We start from the raw sequence: 18,281 nt of genomic DNA, 5'->3' as shown, positions 1-18,281 counted from the left end.
GGGAAATACACAGCTTAATTAATTCCAGTCAGTTCTTGCCGCATTATAGTTTCACACCATCATTCCAACTCATTTATTTTAAATGTCATTACAGGAGACAACTTCAAAAGAACCAACACCCACAAAGTCAGAAGCAGACAAACGAAAAAAAAAAAAAAACATATTTTCATGTTTCTCTTATGTGTAGCATACCCTCTCTGCACCCAAGTTGTTTGTGCATATATACTGTACGATCAGTCACTCAAACCCCTATAGATATTCTTTATAAGAGTTTAGACTTGTCTGCACCTACTAAAACGCCTCATTCAAACACACCCTTACAAATCTGTCAGTTGGTGGGAAGATTGTCAACACACTGCACAAAAGGTTGAGCAAGAAGGAAGGAATAACCTTTTTCTCCCTGTAGTATTGTCGCTGCCCCAGCTATTTCACAGAGAAGCTGTGTGTTTTTTTGTGAAAACAAAACTGGTTTATTTAAAAAAAAAACTTGCCAATCTGGTATGCTCTTCTCCAGTTGCGCTGGAAAACTTAATTGATCAGTGTGGTCATCTGCATTTTCTGGATCACATTCAGCCTCAAACTGATAAGATAGTAAGGGTGTAACATTTTCATCAAATACTTGAGGTATTTAGCCAATCGCAATGCACTTTCAGAATGATGAACTTTAGTGTGCTTCAGAAAGAATTCTGAGGTGCTTGAACCGAAAGTGGGGGGTTTCATGGCCCTTTAAATAGGAAAATTGTTATAACTCTTTCTGAAATGAGATGCTAATAGTCTAATCCGATTCAATAATTTATGCTAAACTAAGCTGAAAGTACTCCTGCCCGTCCTGAATATTGGCTGACCAGATCAAAAAAAGGTTTAAATCAACTGTTTTACTCTAGTGGACTTGTAAAATTAGCTTATAGCCAAAAAAAAAGTGTTCATATAGCCATGTAAACACATTACACCAAATACACAAAATAATATTATTTTAGTAACGTCACCCCTTTACAGCCTCATTCCCTGTGTTTGTTCAGGAGTCAGAGATCGCTCGTCTTCAGACCAAACTTTCCAGCTTGAGCAGAGTCACAGACCTCCACAATATCACACTCCGTCACAAACCCAGCACTCCTCCTCCTCCTCTTTCTCCTCCTCATAAAGACTCCATTCCTCAGGACCCTCCATCCTCCACACGCTCCAGCCTCTCCCCATGGCACAACACCTTCTCTGACGCCTCTCTGGAGCTTTCAGACAGTCTGAAGGCCAGTGTTCAGGCTGCCCTGCAGCCGCCATCCTCTCCGGTGCAGACCTGGCAGGGGCTGACCAGCCATGAGGCCTCCTGCTCCACAGACATGACCTTCAATCCACTCACATACATGCTGGACCAAGAGGAGCCAGAGGAAGCAGATCTAGACTCTCTCTCAGGTATGCTGAGGTTTGTTAACCAGACCCTGGCCCTCCAGGAGCAACAGTCCCTTCTTGACAACAGCACACACACAACAGGCAAGTGAAACAGCAATACGCACACACAATTAGACATATGCCGATATTCAATGTATTGTGATATTTTTCAATCACAATATTGATATTGTGAGCACTTCAAAATGCTGTGAATATATGTTTACACTTTTAGAGAGCTTTTTAAGAGATTGTTGTATTAGTGGTTTGTTCGTCACAGCTTCAAATGTGTAAATACTTATAAGGTGATTTAATCAAACATTAAAGAGCCCCTATTTTGCATAAAAAAGTCATATTTTGGTTTTGGGAGACTCCAAAAACAGGCTGATATGCGTGCAAGGTCAAAAAACACTTTCATTGTCTTATAACATGCCTTTATTTTTACCTATTTATCCCAGCGACTCCCATAAGAATCGTTCAACGATTTATTTGTTCCCAAACCCCTCCTTAGCGCGAAGCTAATCTGCGGCGATGACCCAGTCTGTTGTGATTGGTCGACTGGGTTCAGCACGAGACAGAAAGAAATGCCCACCACGTAGCTACAGAGTCCACTGCAGGAATGCAATAAAGCAATGCTGTTAAACACCAGCATATTTATCCAAACACACATTCTGTATTAATCCACTCAGTGGCAAAAGTGTGCGAGGAAAAGCTGATGGAGGCCATAGCAACAAACAGCAGAGGATCGCCAGTTCAGAAAAGCATTTAAATCGGTAATGGAAGAAGCACGTGTCGCATCTAAAAATACATTAAAAACACGACAAGTGCTTCTTCCATTACCGATTTAAATGCGTTTCTGACCTGGCGATCCTCTGCTGTTTGTTGCTATGGCAGCCCCATACAGATTTAACCTGAGAGATACAGTACAAGCACTGATCTAAAATCGATACGTGATTACAAGCCGTGCGGGGTGTATACAACTTATAACACACAATTAACCATATATTTTGCACAAAACTACACAAAACGAAGCAACAATTTTAATGACACATGTTCCGGAGGAAGAAGAAACTGGTCCATATGAACTGCAAAAGTTGCTGACAAAGTCCCTGTCAAAGTCTGACAAAGTCCCATAGTCTCTGCTGCTCCTTCAATAGCAAACAGCTGATGAATCCTGCGTTGCAGTGTAGGTTAGTATATGAAAAATCTGAAAAATGACAGGAACAAACACAGCATTAGGTTGGCTTTACTGTGGTATTGTTTTGAAAATGAACTTTCACCCTTTATTCCCGGCAGCGAATCTTATTATTTGTCAGGGATCGTTATCTTCACGTCATGATTAGTCCGTGATCCCCCACGCCTCCTCTAGTGTGTGAAGGAAAAGCATGTGCTCATTTTACCGGAACTGGAAGTACATATTTGGTGATGTACCGTATCGGCGTTGATGCGATCAAACAAAAGATCCAAATCCAACTCGATTTGTTAAAGAGCCCATATTATACATGAAATAGGGTCATATCTTGGTTGTAAGGGTCTCCAACAACAGTTTAATATGCATGCAAGGTCAAAAAAACACTTTCATGGTCTTATAATCTGCATTTATTTTTACCTAATTATCCCAGCGACTCCCGTATGAATCGTCCAGTGATTCATTTGTTCCCAAACCCCTCCTTAGCGCGAAGCTAATCTGCGCTGATTGGACCAATGACAGCCTGTTGCGATTGGTCGACTGCCTTCAGTCAGAGAGTGAAAAGCCAAACAGCTAATCAGCAATATAAAAGTAATCACAGTTCATACACGCTCGATGGTGTAGGCGTGGAGTTTAGCTGCCAGTGGGTCAATGTAAATACAGACTATGGACTTGAAAATTCAGACGACTAACTATTTTATTGAGCAAAAACTCCAAAAACAGTTGAGGAGATTTCCTAGCTTCTCACTCTGCTCTTTTCACAGACACACACACACATATTGCACACACACACACGCACTTAACCCTGCTCCGGACGACAACGCGCGCGCGCGCACACACACACACAAACACAAACACCTCCGGACGACAGCGCGCGCACACGCACACACAGACACACACACTTCTCCTCGTCCACGGAGCTCCGTTAACAAAGCAGCACCCGTCGCGTTTTTAACGTGACTTTGCACGCGATAAGAGAATATAGCCAGTTAACCTGATACAGTACACGCGGTTACAAGTAACAAATCACAACTAAATACATTTGCAAGCTAGAGTAAACGAGGCAACTTTAATCGCACGTACTTACACTTGAGAAATGGAGGAAGAAAAATCCATCCTGACGTCCATCAGTAAGTTAATCTTTACTGATCCTTCCTTTAACAAACGCAGATGAAGTATTCTTTGTAGCATGTAGTTTCCAGAAGTTTCCAGTAGTTTCCAACTGCTTGGCTATAATGCTGAGGTTTCATCTTTGGGTAGAGACTCAATATATCCATCTGCAGTGTGACTTCAATCGACCGGCATGTTTGTGTGTGCGTGTGTTTGTGGGTGTGTGTGTGTGTGTGTGTCTGGGTTTCTGCGTCAGAGGGCGGGGCCTCAGGTTTGAAATCTCCCGGGTTTGCGCGTGCACGTGAATAACTTGGTTTCGTTCGTACGTCATGGCGAAACACCTAATGAATCGGTATCAAGGCGACTCGTTTGAAGCACTACGAGTCGACTCTTTTATAGATGAATCAACAGTTTTAAACACTGTATTCTTACAGATTTAAGCCTTAGCTGGATACTTTACTTCACTTAGAGCTGTGTTACACACTACATGGAGGGGAATTTTCAAAAACCCATAATATGGGCTCTTTAATTTGACTCACTGGTCACACACCAGAAGTGCCGCTCGGCGACATGCAGTGTCTCGCCACGGAGCACCACGCATTTCAGAATTCTAAACAGGTTTTTATCAGTGTACACACACCGGCTTCCCAATTCGGCGGCTGTCTGCAGCGCCCAGCCATAACTCATGACACTGTTCATATTTCTGCCGCGCCACAGAGTATTTCATATACTCTGCCATCTAAATATTTTCATGTTAAATAGCATGCGAATGTGCGCGTCTGGTGTGCGATACTTTGTGTGCACCATGTCGCGGCGCCAAGTGTCGGTGTGACCTGCTCAACTATTTCGCTAAAGAATCAATTGTTTTAAAAAAGGTGCACTTTTAGATTTAAACCACAGCTGGATGTTTTTATTGACCTGAAGCGGTGTTACACACTGCATGGAAGGTCATTTTCAAAAACCCAAAATAGGGGCTCTTTACATTTTTGTATCTGGCTGTTTTTTTTTTTTTACTCTGTACAATAAGACTGTATCTGTTCACATCAGTTAATTTAACTAAAGACTACTAAAAAATTTATTATTTAGGTGTTGTTAATTTGTTGGTGCCTAATAACACATAAAATTCATAATCATTTTATTAAAGGGAGTTATCCCTTAAAACAAATAATTATCAAATGGCTATTTCTCACTGTTGACATTAATCTTTAAACTAATGTTTACTAAGGAGATTTTATTTGTATACTGTTGTTAATTGTTTACACTGAAAATGTTTATACCATAGATTATACCAATATATTTAGGGTCCTATCATACACTTGGTGCAATAAGGCGCAAGGCGTGTTTGGCACTATTTGTTACTATTTTCAGACCAGCGCAGCCCTAATTTTCACGTTTTGTGCCATGTTGTCTAAATAACAAATCCATGTGTACCGCTTTTTGGACTCATGAGTGCTATAAAGGAAGTGTGTTAAGGTGCATTGTTGGCGCGTTGCTATTTTGAAAAACTGAAATAGACTGCGCCATTGACCAAGTAAAGCTGGTCTAAAGTCCAACGCAGAGCATGTTAGTTGTGTGGGTTCAAACACTTACACATTGCTTAATACACACAGGATATACAGCAATACACAAATAACTTTACTTATAAAAAAAGAATAATAGATTTAAATGTTACAAAAATTATTATTTTATAAATATAAAAACCACTACCTCCATGCTGTCTAAAACTTAGGGGGGCTTTTTTGGTTTATTCTTGGCTACTTGCTTTAATGTTATTATTATTAGCTGTATTATTTTTTTATGCATATTTATACTTGTTTTAATAAAAACAATTTTAGAGACCTGTCGTGTTTTGGAGATGTATGCATCAGCATGTAGGGCATAAGAATAGGACGTGTGTTTGGATATAACTTTTTTGACCACACTTCGTTATTATTGTTCATTTATTCGTTTCCTGAAAATTGGAACTGAATTTAGAAATAGTTTTGAAACAAATCTTTGTGCTTAACAAACTAAATTAAATATGTGGGCTAATGATTGTCTTCAGTAGAGTGCATACAAAACCATTTCCATATCCATGAAAGTAAAGGAGTAAAGAGTAAAAGTAAAGTAAAGAGGCTGATTGAAGCAGGCTCATTCTTTATTCTTGATGCTGATGGTCTGTTTAACTGTTTTCTCGCTAGTAAAGCGTTCAGTTTTTCTATTTACAAAGTTTTTCTATTTACAGTTTTTCTATTTACACACACATTAACAGCATCCATGCGGTTGCGCGAGTGCTTGCTCGCTCAGGAGCGATATTGTTAGACACGCGCCCGCTTCAAATTACACCAGAGTTACAGACCGCTCCCGCGCTTTATTTGGAAATGTATTCCCGCACCGCAAGAACACATCAACACATCAACACATGTCAATCAGCTGTTGCAGCATCACTTATATATTATTTATCATTTTTTGCCTCCGTTTTCATTTTATTTATATGATGCCTTGATATGTGGCAAAGAGGAATTTACCTTTATTTTAATGTTCATTAGGCGTTTTCAAATAAAAGGCCAAGGATACATGATGTATATGAATAATATAACATTTACAGTACAAAATACAACAAAATTACAGTTTTGTTATATAAAATTCTGTTTCTAGAACATTTTATAACAGCAAATTCAGTAGATTAACTCAATAACATGCCGTAAATCAAAATGTCAGAGACGTCCTTTAAATCAAGTTCAAATAACGTTACAGGAGATCAATGTGGAGATCGGCTAACATTAGTTTTGTCTTCCTAATTATTATTTCAGACTCATAAAGAGAATTACTGCTAGATAGCCATCACCTGTATTTTCCCCGTCATGGCTAACGTTGGGCGTGTATCAGCAAACTAATAAAGCCCTGACCTTACCGAATAAACAGTGTTCCACCAGATCCTGTAGGCTAGAAAGTATAGTTTACTGCTGAGCCCATTTTATTATGGTAAAATAACACAGAAATTAAATAATAACACTTCAATCTCCTCCCGAAGCTCCAAAGGTCAGCTTAGAGAAACTGTCAATCACAACTGTCAATTACTGCTTAAAACATATTGTTTACAAAAATGAAGATCTGCACCTTTATCAGCATGATAACCAGTGCCTTAATTGATCAGAACCATCTTTCCGGACATTCTGTTGCAAGTATAATAATAGTTTTTTTTTTTATTTGGGCTCAAGTCTCGTTCATTAACACAGTGTAGGTGGGCTTTATGACTTATACTGCAACCAGCCCCCAGGGGGCAATCACTCTACAGCAGGTGTGTGGCACACTTGGTTTAGCCCTGTATGAGTCCTAATGGTCTTAAATTTAATTCGCTGAAACTTGCAGAAACCCAGACAGACAGATAAATAGATTTTATTTCCACAAACCCTTTAAACAGTTTTCTATTATTTTGCTGTTGATGAATGAAGGTCATATATAGTAGGTTTAGGATTGCATGAGAGTGAGTAACTGATACATTTTCAGTACATTTCTGCTTGTTTCATTCGGCCGAACATCACAGCAACACACACTACAACAGCTCAGAGCTCCTGCTCACTACGACAGTCATTGTGGAGTGTTTTGCATAAACAAACACCTCATTAGGCTGGCTTGTGTAGCAAGCCAGACTACTGTTATCCTATTAAACTTATTATTATTATTTTTATTTTTCTATATTATTCTTCTTCTGAGACTAAAAATTAAACTCTATCTCCTCCTAGGCCATTCAAGCTATGACCATCAAACTTGGGTCAGGCCTCCGAACTATTCTGACTCGAGTTGCTATATCCTTTCCGACTGATCCGACTTTCGGTTTCCCGAAAAACGTCCCGGGACCGTCGGAAAAATCCCATAGACGTAACATTGGATCAAACTTTGTGACCTAATAACTCCGCAGCAGAATGTCACACAGACTTCTAACTGGGCTCATTTAACTCAGACTATCAAACTGCCAATGACTGATCACCTTTAAACTTTCTGGCCACGCCCTAGCAACCACTTTTGGACCCTAGAAACCGTCCCATAGACTTCCATTGCAAAAGACTCTCATTGACTTAACATGGGATCAAACTTTGTGAGCTCATAACTCTGCATCAGACTGTCCTACAGACTAATGGCTGAGCTCATTTAACTCAGTCTAGCCAGCAGCCAATCACTGATGGCCTTTTAACTTTCTAGCCACACCCTAACAACCAGATACTGCACCCTAGCAACTGTCCCATAGACTGCAATTAAAGAGGTTCAGACTGATATTGTCATGCTGCAGTGTGATAGAGACATGGGGGTTGTTTTTAACTGTTCATACTGGCAAGAAGCTTTGATACATCATCAGTCTAAGCTGTCAATCAACTCCATAGCAACAAAACAGACTAACCTAGCAACGATATGGCACGAGCTATATCTCAGCATCAGAACATCGTAGAGAGGCGGGGGTTGGCTTGTTTGACTCATGCTCGCATTCCATCTATCTATCTATCTATCTATCTATCTATCTATCTATCTATCTATCTATCTATCTATCTATCTATCTATCTATCTATCTATCTATCTATCTATCTATCTACCTCTACCTATCTATCTCTATCTATCTATCTATCTATCTATCTATCTATCTATCTATCTATCTACCTCTACTTATCTATCTCTATCTATCTATCTATCTATCTATCTATCTATCTATCTATCTATCTATCTATCTATCTATCTATCTATCTATCTATCTATCTATCTATCCATCATGCTAACAACATGCTAATTCATGCTAGAATCATGCTAGTTACATGCTAATTCATGCTAGAATCATGCTAGTCACATGCTAATTCATGCTAAAATCATGCTAGTCACATGCTAATTCATGCTAGTATCATGCTAACAACATGCTAATTCATGCTAGAATCATGCTAATTTATGCTAAAATCATGCTAGTAACATGCTAATCCATGCTAGAATCATGCTAACAACATGCTAATTCATGCTAGATTCATGCTAACTCATGCTAGAATCATGCTAATATCATGCTAATTCATGCTAGCATCGTGCTAACAACATGCTAATTCATGCTAGAATCATGCTAGTAACATGCTAATTCATGCTAGAATCATGCTAACAACATGCTAATTCATGCTAGAATCATGCTAATAACATGCTAATTCATGCTAGAATCATGCTAACAACATGCTAATTCATGCTAGAATCATGCTAGTAACATGCTAATTCATGCTAGAATCATGCTAACAACATGCTAATTCATGCTAGAATCATGCTAGTGAAATGCTAATTCATGCTTGAATCATGCTAACAACATGCTAATTCATGCTAGAATCATGCTAGTAACATGCTAATTCATGTTAGAATCATGCTAACAACATGCTAATTCATGCTAGAATCATGCTAATAACGTGCTAATTCATGCTAGAATCATGCTAGTAACATGCTAATTCATGTTAGAATCATGCTAACAACATGCTAATTTATGCTAGAATCATGCTAGTAGCATGCTAATTCATGCTAGAATCTTGCTAGTAACATGCTAAATCATGCTAGAATCATGCTAACAACATGCTAATTCATGCTAGAATCATGCTAACAACATGCTAATTCATGCTAGAATTGTGCTAATTCATGCTAAAATCATGCTAGTAACATGCTAATTCATGCTAGAATCATGCTAGTAACATGCTAATTCATGCTAGAATCGTGCTAACAACATGCTAATTCATGTTAAAATCATGCTAACAACATGCTAATTAATGCTAAAATCATGCTAGTAACATGCTAATTCATGCTAAAATCATGCTAACAACATGCTAATTCATGCTAAAATCATGCTAGTAACATGCTAATTCATGCTAGAATCATGCTAACAACATGCTATTTCACGTTAAAATCATGGTAATAACATGCTAATCTATCTATCTATCTATCTATCTATCTATCTATCTATCTATCTATCTATCTATCTATCTATCTATCTATCTATCTATCTATCTTTTCATACTTTTTAAAACTGTTTAAACTAAATAAACTATCACCGTCAGGCTTTCACAAGCCAGCCTCAAAGTTTGTTCTCAAACTTTAAGAATCTAGTTTGTTTTTTTTTTCTCCTACATTTTTGACTAAAACCTTTTTTTTTTTTTTGCAGGAACGTAATGAGGTATAAGAGCTTCGCAGATGTTCAAAACCTGACGATTCAATCATTTTAAGCAATTTTTTATGAGTCTAAAAAGTAAGTGGATGAGTTTTGTTTATCGAGAACTGTTTGAGCTTGAACATGATAATAATGGACTCAACCACACCACAGATGCCTTGTGGAGGTTTTGTATTTAGCTGTATAATTTTAGGTTTACAAAGTTTTATGTTTTATATTGCTAATTTATATTTTGTTGACCGATTGACTAATAATAAAACTTTTCCATAAAGGTCATCTGTCTCGCTGTCATGCTTAACCACTCTGAATCATCTGGTTTCAGTGGTAAACTATATATTGCACGTAAAGAGGAAGTGTGCCGTAGTTGAAATGAGCTCAGCTGAATGACGGCACGCAGCTCTGTGCATTTACGTGTGTGTATGTGTGTGTGCCCTCCTGTGTTCATTTACACAGGTCTATTGTTTAGTGAAACAATAACCAATATCTGTGTGTATAGTGTGTTTGCTGGAGGTGGTTTACTTGTATTAGCCGCTCGTACACTGTTTGACAGGTTTATTTTTCTGTTGTTTGGTTTGTACATTTGGTAACCAGCTAAATTCTCAGGGGGCAGTTCTGTAATTTAATTTGTTTAATTTGTTTAATAATTTAATTGTAACCCATAATTATTATTTAGTAGATCTAACTAGGTGACCTTACAAGATGGGGATTTTTCTTATAAACTTGACTTGAGAAAGCCTCATCTGAATATTTGAAAAAGATTTTTACATGAGGTGAATTGGAGAGAATGATGTTTTAGCATATTTCTAGCATATTCTAACATGTTGCTAGTGTGTTTCGGACATGTAATATTATGTTTAAAATACATTTATTTAGAGTTAGCAAATTTTAACTATTTGTTGTCAATTAGGATTTTGCTAGCTTGGGATAATTTGTAGGAATGCACCGAAATGAAAATTCTTGGCTAAAACTGAAAACCGAAAAAGTGGAAACTGAGGCCAAAAAAAGAAACACAGAAAATAAATGATGCCAATTATTAGTACTATTGCATTTATGTATGGAAGCCCGTTCCCGACACTGAAAAAAATGTAATGAAGTCAAAATTCTCTTTATTAATCTGGGGTCGCTACAGTGGAATGAACCACCAACTGAACGAGCACATGTTTTATGCAACGGAAGCCCTTCCATTTGCAAACCATCACTGGGAAATATCCATACACACTCATTTACACACATACACTACTGACCATTTAGCTTACCCAATTCACCGATAGCGCATGTGTTCACCCGGAGGAAACCCACACGAACACGGGGAGAACATGCAAACTCCTCACAGAAATGCCAACTGACTCAGCTTGGGCTCAAACCGGCTACCTTCTTGCTGTGAGGCGACAGCACTACCCAATGTGCCAGTTAAGTCACACTTCTGACTTTGTATAACGCAATTCAGGGATATAACTGAAAACTGTATTAAGTCCCTGTCCCCTAAAGTGATGACTGGTTGCAATGTGCTAAATAAATATTTTTATAATTTGTTTTTAATTTTTTCTTTGAAACTTTAATACTAATTTATTCAATTGCAATGCCTTGAATTCTGGAATCTGGAATGATCTGGAATTTATAGCCAATAAAGGCATCAATAATATAATCAAATGAACTTAAATGATTAAAAAACAACTACTTTTTGTTTGAGCCCGATCTACAAAACCAAATTTAGTCAATTTTAGTATCAGTTTTGCTTAAGTTGCACATTTGTTTATGTATAAATATCATTAGAACTATATTGTAGAAGTATTATTAGAACTTCAAGCCTACATCATGCTGACATGCAGCTTAAGGAAACGGCATGGGAGGAAGTTGCCGCGGACAAAAATAAAGATAGATAGATGGATAGATAGATAGATAGATAGATAGATAGATAGATAGATAGATAGATAGATAGATAGATAGATAGATAGATAGGTAGGTAGGTAGGTAGGTAGGTAGGTAGGTAGGTAGGTAGATAGATAGATAGATAGATAGATAGATAGATAGATAGATAGATAGATAGATAGATAGATAGATAGATAGATAGATAGATAGATAGATAGATAGATAGATAGATAGATAGATAGATAGATAGATAGATAGATAGGTCAGTGGATAGATGGACAGATGGACGGACAGACAGATATAGATGGATGGATGGATGGATTGTTGGATGGATGGACGGACAGATAGATAGATAGATAGATAGATAGATAGATAGATAGATAGATAGATAGATAGATAGATAGATAGATAGATAGATAGATAGATAGATAGATAGATAGGTTGGTCAGTGGATAGATAGATGGACGGACGGACGGACAGACAGACATAGATGGATGGATGGACGGACGGACGGACAGACAGATAGATAGATAGATAGATAGATAGATAGATAGATAGATAGATAGATAGATAGATAGATAGATAGATAGATAGATAGATAGATAGATAGATAGATAGATAGATAGATAGATAGATAGGTCAGTGGATAGATAGATGGACAGACGGACGGACAGACAGACAGACATAGATGGATGGATGGATGGATTGTTGGATGGACGGACGGAAAGATAGATAGATAGATAGATAGATAGATAGATAGATAGATAGATAGATAGATAGATAGATAGATAGATAGATAGATAGATAGATAGATAGATAGATAGGTCAGTGGATAGATAGATGGACGGACGGACGGACAGACAGACAGACAGACAGACAGACATGGATGGATGGATTGTTGGATGGACGGACAGACGGACGGACGGACAGACAGACAGACAGACAGTGGATAGCTAGATGGACGGACGGATGGATGGATGGATTGATTGAGTTTTGCTTAGGTGATGGGTGAAGGAAAGGGTGAAGTCTCCCTGCATCCATTGCGGTCAGGATCATTTTGCTTGCCCACTGCTTTATATCCACAATCAAGTAATGATCTTTATATCGCAGATCAAGTACAGTTGCGATGAAGAATCCGAGAATCCGAATAGACACACAGCAGACATGCTGCTTCAGGCTGCGGTTTCTGTTTGCATCATCATAACAGACCGTTTCAATAAACTAAAAAGCAGCCTAGTATCTGGATGCAGCCTTTATAATGCAAGCTGAGATTGCATCACTCAGCACAATGCACTCAATGGAGTGAGTGACGTCACGGTGATGGGTAGGGTTAAGGGTGGGGTTAGGTGAGCGCATTATAAAGCATTAGATGCAGCTCAGATTGCACTGCACCAGGTCTGCATCCAGACCCCTCCTCATTTTTTTGGGTTGAAAATTTACGTTGGCCGAATATTCGTGCATCCCTAGAAATGTGTTGCAAGTTTACTGAGTTAGTTTGAGTTGGTTTGTTTTTTAATAAACGTATTAGCATATGGCTAATGTTGTAGCATGTTTACAATATTTTATTATAGTTAACTTGGTATAATTTGCGTAGCAGGAGAAACAAATTAGCATTATTTGGTTTGTTTTTATGTATTTTAGTACTATATTTTGCTATAAGATTGCACATTAGCATGTTGATAGCATATGTTTGTTTAATTGTTTCTAACATGCTTTAACTTTAGCATATTTTAACATTTTATACATTTAGCTGACATTTTTATAATGCTAACTATTAATAATCATTTCTGTCATGCTTTTACATTTTGTTAGCATGTTTTATGTTGCTAATATGATTTAACCAAGCAAGTTCAAGGCTAACTAGCCACCTCTAGAAGTTTTATTGTTTTGCTTGTGAAAACAGGAGCAACTGGCAAAACAGGACAATCTTTATGTAGTCTAACAAATAGGAAATGATGTAATTCACCGACTCAAACCTTTCAGAAGGTCTAACCAAACTTTAGAGGTCAAAGCTCTAAAACTAGCAAGACGATGCTTTTAGAAATGTGGTGGAAGAAGAGAAGCAGCAGCAGGTTAAATAGATCAAATCAGTCTACCAACATAAAAGCTTAAATACACCTCACAAAACTAAAGCCAGATCTATTTAGAAGCTCTTTAGTTTGCGTGTATATGTGTATAGAACATCTGAAAAGCATCCTCCTTGTGCATCCTCCCGCTTTTGATGGGGGAGGACACATTTGCATGCATAGAGATATATTTGGTTTGCAGTGAAGAGGATGTGGTTTAAGACTGCTGATTTATTGCAGTTTGCTCACGCTATTTGTGCTTTGAGAGCTCTAACATCAAGAAACTAATGTAGAATGTTTGAATTTTAACAGCATTTTAAAAAAAAAATAATCATAAATTTAACAAACATTTCGACTGCTTAAAGCATATACCTTTTGGATCATAAAGACATGCAGGACAGGGTTGATGTTCTACATCAAATGTGTTTATTTTTTATGCAAGTGATATGTGGTATTGGTGGTCGTGTGGTATTGTAAAAACTGTGGACTCTTTGTTTCCAACAAAAGACTTCTGGTTTGCAGGCACACGACTCTGGTACAGCACGTACCTTCGTGGTAAAAACAAGAATGCTTACTTGGAACTCTTTTGAGTGCATCAAAAAAATTAAGGGCTATTTAAAATAACAGTTTTAATTAGGACAACGGACAACATGGTAAAATAAATCGTATCACCATATAACAATGTAGTACATAAAACTGTAGTTCATTTAACACTAGACCAGTGGTTCTCAAACTTATTTCATCAAGTACCACCTCAGAAAAAAAATGTCTCTCCAAGTACCACCATAACGACAAGGCAGATTAATTCCTATTATTATTGTCAACCAATTTAAACATTATAAATAGTTTGAGGGACTGCCTGAAATGTATTTCACTGTGTTAACATTTTAGCATTTACATGTTTTAGCTAGTGCTAAGATATCTGTAATGAATGTCTAGCAATTTCCTAGCGTGACTTATCTAATTACTTTTATATTTTAGCATGTTGTAAACTGTTAACATGTCTGGGACATGCTTATACTAGCCGCGTTTCCACTATCGCGCCTAAAGCGAGCGAGCCAAGGCCAGTCGCGTTTCCACTGTCACTTCCGGGGCCTAATCGGGTCAAATCGGGGCTTTCTTGGGGCCAGCGGCCGGGCTTTTTCGGCCCGCCGAATACCTTGGGCCAAAGAGGGCCAAGGAGGTGAAGAGTGAAGGAGGCGGGGACAGTTTTCCGATTGCAGACGAGTACATCCGCCAAACACATAAACAAATAAATAAATAAGGGAAAGAAAACATCTGGAACAAATTATAGGCTGGGGTCTTTTTGCATATGATCACTCTTATGTTTCTCTTTTAAATGTAAGGCTGTTGCATGAAATAATAAAGTAGTTTTAATTTATAAGTGACTTTTCTTTGCTGCATCCTCATTGATGTTTTAATAACGCATAATAATCTTTACACCATATTAAAGACACAATAGACAGTAGTAAAGGTTTTCGAGAGTTTTTGTCAAGTTTAAAAGGTGTGTTTGTGCGCGTTTATGATGCCTGTATGTGTGTGAGAGACCGAGGAAAACAGCACTCGCTTCATAGCTCTTGTTGATGCCGCGAGCGGCTTTTTTCTTTTCTTTTTTATTGTTTTTATTTATTTTGGAGATAAAACACTGTATGAATACAACAGAAAGACATTAAACGTTTACAAATTTCGTGTCCACTTTTGTAGGCTCAACACAATAGTGTCATATCTAGATAAAATAGCCTAAGCTATTGAAATAATTTAAAGAATTACAAATTTCAGATATAATAAAATCACATTAAATAAATAAACCAATTTAAAACTAACAAAAGCTAGCTATAACAATTAGGTACTATATCAAACTGTTTTAAAGCCATGTTAAACTTTCATTTTTCAAAAGCCTCTCTGAAAAAAAGATTTTAGATATTTTCTAAAAACAAAAAACACCGGAGAATGTTTTAAATATTATTTATAAAGTATTTGGATACGATGATATTAATCAAATCATGCAAACAAAGCAAAAATTAGGCTTTTTCTGTCTGCAGCTGCGCAGCACTTTACAGACGCATCGAGGAAAATCACCTATTTAGTGTCCTAAAGCCTTTAGGGAAAAATTCATGTTTCAGTTCTCTCCGGAGCATTTGGGAGGAATGTTGGGCAGCGTCTGTCTAACTGAGGATGTTATAAAATTTTATATCGAGTTATTAACGGTGAATTTTATATATGTGGTTTTATATTATGGATGTATGCGCTCCCTGCGCTGGGTCCCAAGACCACTGGATTTCAATGCCAACAGTCGGTCGGCGAGTAAATGAATATGATGAATGAGAACACACAGGCATGTGTGTATAGTCATGCACTGTACTGCTGTATAGTAACGTGTCATTTGTTTGTTTTAGTTGTCCTAATTTTAATAGGTTAGTGATGATGTGGTGTGCTTTATCTGCCTGATTCCCGCTGAAGTGGGCTGATTGAGTGACGTTCCATTCGGGGGATGTTCTGGGGGCGGGATTTGCGTGACAAGCAGTGAGCTACTAGCCTGACAGTGGAAACGCGGCATGATTTCGGCTTCACTGCTCAACCTCCCAGGCGATTGGCCCGGCCTGGCCCGATAAAAGCCCTGGCTCGCACTGGCCCGATAGTGAAAATGAGGCTACTGTTAACATGTTACCGCAGCGTTAGCATGACAGCTAATGGTTTTGCTTTCATCAGTATTTGTATTATTTTTACTTTTATCAGAGATTTGAGATGAGCAACTTCCTGAACTGTGCTTCACTATGTTAACATTTTAGCATTAACATGTTTAACAGGTCTGGGGCATGTTTAATAATGTTCCCATTTTACCATAGTTTAGGCATGGCAGCTAATGTTTTTGTTTTCATCACTATTTATATTAAATAAAGACCAGCGACGTGATGATCCCAAGGATTCCATATCCGGGACCAGGCCATATCCTGAGCTACTGCTGCGCTGATGGTCGTGGGGAGTGGAGAACATGAGTCTGATTCCAGCGACGCTCCAGGGACAGACGAGTCTTCGCTGAGGCCATCTTCCAGCCTAAACTACGACGAATGAAGTTCTGCACAAGACTTTTGACCAGCGGAGAAATTAAAATGGTCGTGCCCAACTGAGTCTGGTTCTCTCAAGGTTTTTTTTCTTCACTCCCATCAGGTGAAGTTTTTTTTCCCTCTCCGCTGTCGCCACTGCCTCGCATGGTTCAGGATTGGTAGAGCTACGCATTGATGAATTGGCTCTTCAGTGTTTGAACTCTCAGTAATGATTAAATCACACTGAACTGAGCTAAACTGAACTTAAACACTAAAACCTGAACCACACTGTTCCAGTTACTGAACCACACTGTTCCAGTTACTATGACCATTTATGTGAAGCTGCTTTGACACAATCTACATTGTAAAAGCGCTATACAAATAAAGCTGAATTGAATTGAATTGAATTATATTATCTTTCTTAGTATAAAAGATTTTTTTTAGCCGAGGAACTTCCTGAAATGTGGTTAATTTACACAAAATGAACCAATTCAACAACCAGAAGAGTTTGGAATAAGCAAAGGATGAGTAAATGATGACAGAACTAAAATGTTAGGGTGAACTTTAAGTGTTGGAATCTTTTACACTTCTCCAAGTAAAGGTTTTTAGAGAGCATTATTTACATTAAATGTTCGCTTAAAAGGTATCTGAAAGTATACAACTACTTCAGAAGATTATAATAGGGGATGTTTGCTATAATTGATATTGACATATCAGAAAACGGATGTACATTAACCTCACAAACAAAGCTATTATCATCTAACGCTTCCTTTTCCTTTTTTTGTAATGGATCTTACACCTAACAACAGATATTTGTAATGAACTCAACCCTTCATCTCCCAAGTGATCACCAGGCTTCAGTCTGACCGTGTAACGGGTTTGCAAACACATGCCTGTGTTTCAGCCCAGAGCTTTGTCTTTATGTTCTGTGTGACGGTGTTTGAAATCTCGTCTCTGCAGCCTTTTGCTCTTGTTAACTTGACCTTTACAACGGAAAGGTCCCCAATGGTGGCCATGACAACAGTTTCCATGAACCATTGAAGAATTCTGGTGGTTCCCTCTTTCTGTTTGAGTATTGACATTGCTTTCATCCTAAATGCACACCTACTCGACTTGGTTTTGAGCCAAATGTCCACAGCTCTTGTTATTGTAGGCTGATGAGTTGCTGTCATTCCAAACTGCTGTGGAGTTTAATCCCGGAAATCCATCCACAGACTTCGGGTCGCCATCTGTTCGTTGATTATTTCACTTCACAGTTCGGCTCGAACAGAAGCTCAGATGGCTTATAGTTTCATAATATTACTAAGTAACCAAGTTCTCATTTTGAGGTGGGCAGTTTAGCTTTTACACCGTCTCAGGCTACAGTGGCTGGCTTATGTTTGTTGGTTCCCTTTTTCTGACAAACACTTTTGTTTGCATTAATGGATATTGTTCAAGTGCCTTCAAAAGTGGTAAACGTCAACTAAATGTTG

At 38.0% G+C, this 18,281-nt stretch overlaps 1 protein-coding gene across 4 annotated transcripts in view; it reads left to right on the top strand.

The window, feature by feature from the left end:
- The window catches only part of ccdc18 (coiled-coil domain containing 18), a 96,348-nt gene extending 86,242 nt beyond the window's left edge, over nucleotides 1–10,106 (top strand). For 2 of the 4 annotated variants that reach the window (NM_001365136.1, XM_068224595.2), the window contains exons 27-28: nucleotides 1,020–1,485; nucleotides 9,825–10,106. In NM_001365136.1, the coding sequence (NP_001352065.1) occupies nucleotides 1,020–1,485; nucleotides 9,825–9,832 (474 nt within the window). In that variant the 3' untranslated portion in view covers nucleotides 9,833–10,106. The remainder of the gene's footprint in view (nucleotides 1–1,019; nucleotides 1,486–9,824) is intronic. The other 2 variants (XM_073919498.1, XM_073919492.1) reach the window with 1 other exon arrangement.
- Nucleotides 10,107–18,281: the final 8,175 nt, after the last annotated feature.

This window comes from Danio rerio, chromosome 2 (genome assembly GCF_049306965.1).
Source record: "Danio rerio strain Tuebingen ecotype United States chromosome 2, GRCz12tu, whole genome shotgun sequence".
Classification (NCBI taxonomy): Eukaryota; Metazoa; Chordata; class Actinopteri; order Cypriniformes; family Danionidae; genus Danio; species Danio rerio.
This window is presented reverse-complemented; position numbering and strand designations above follow the sequence as displayed.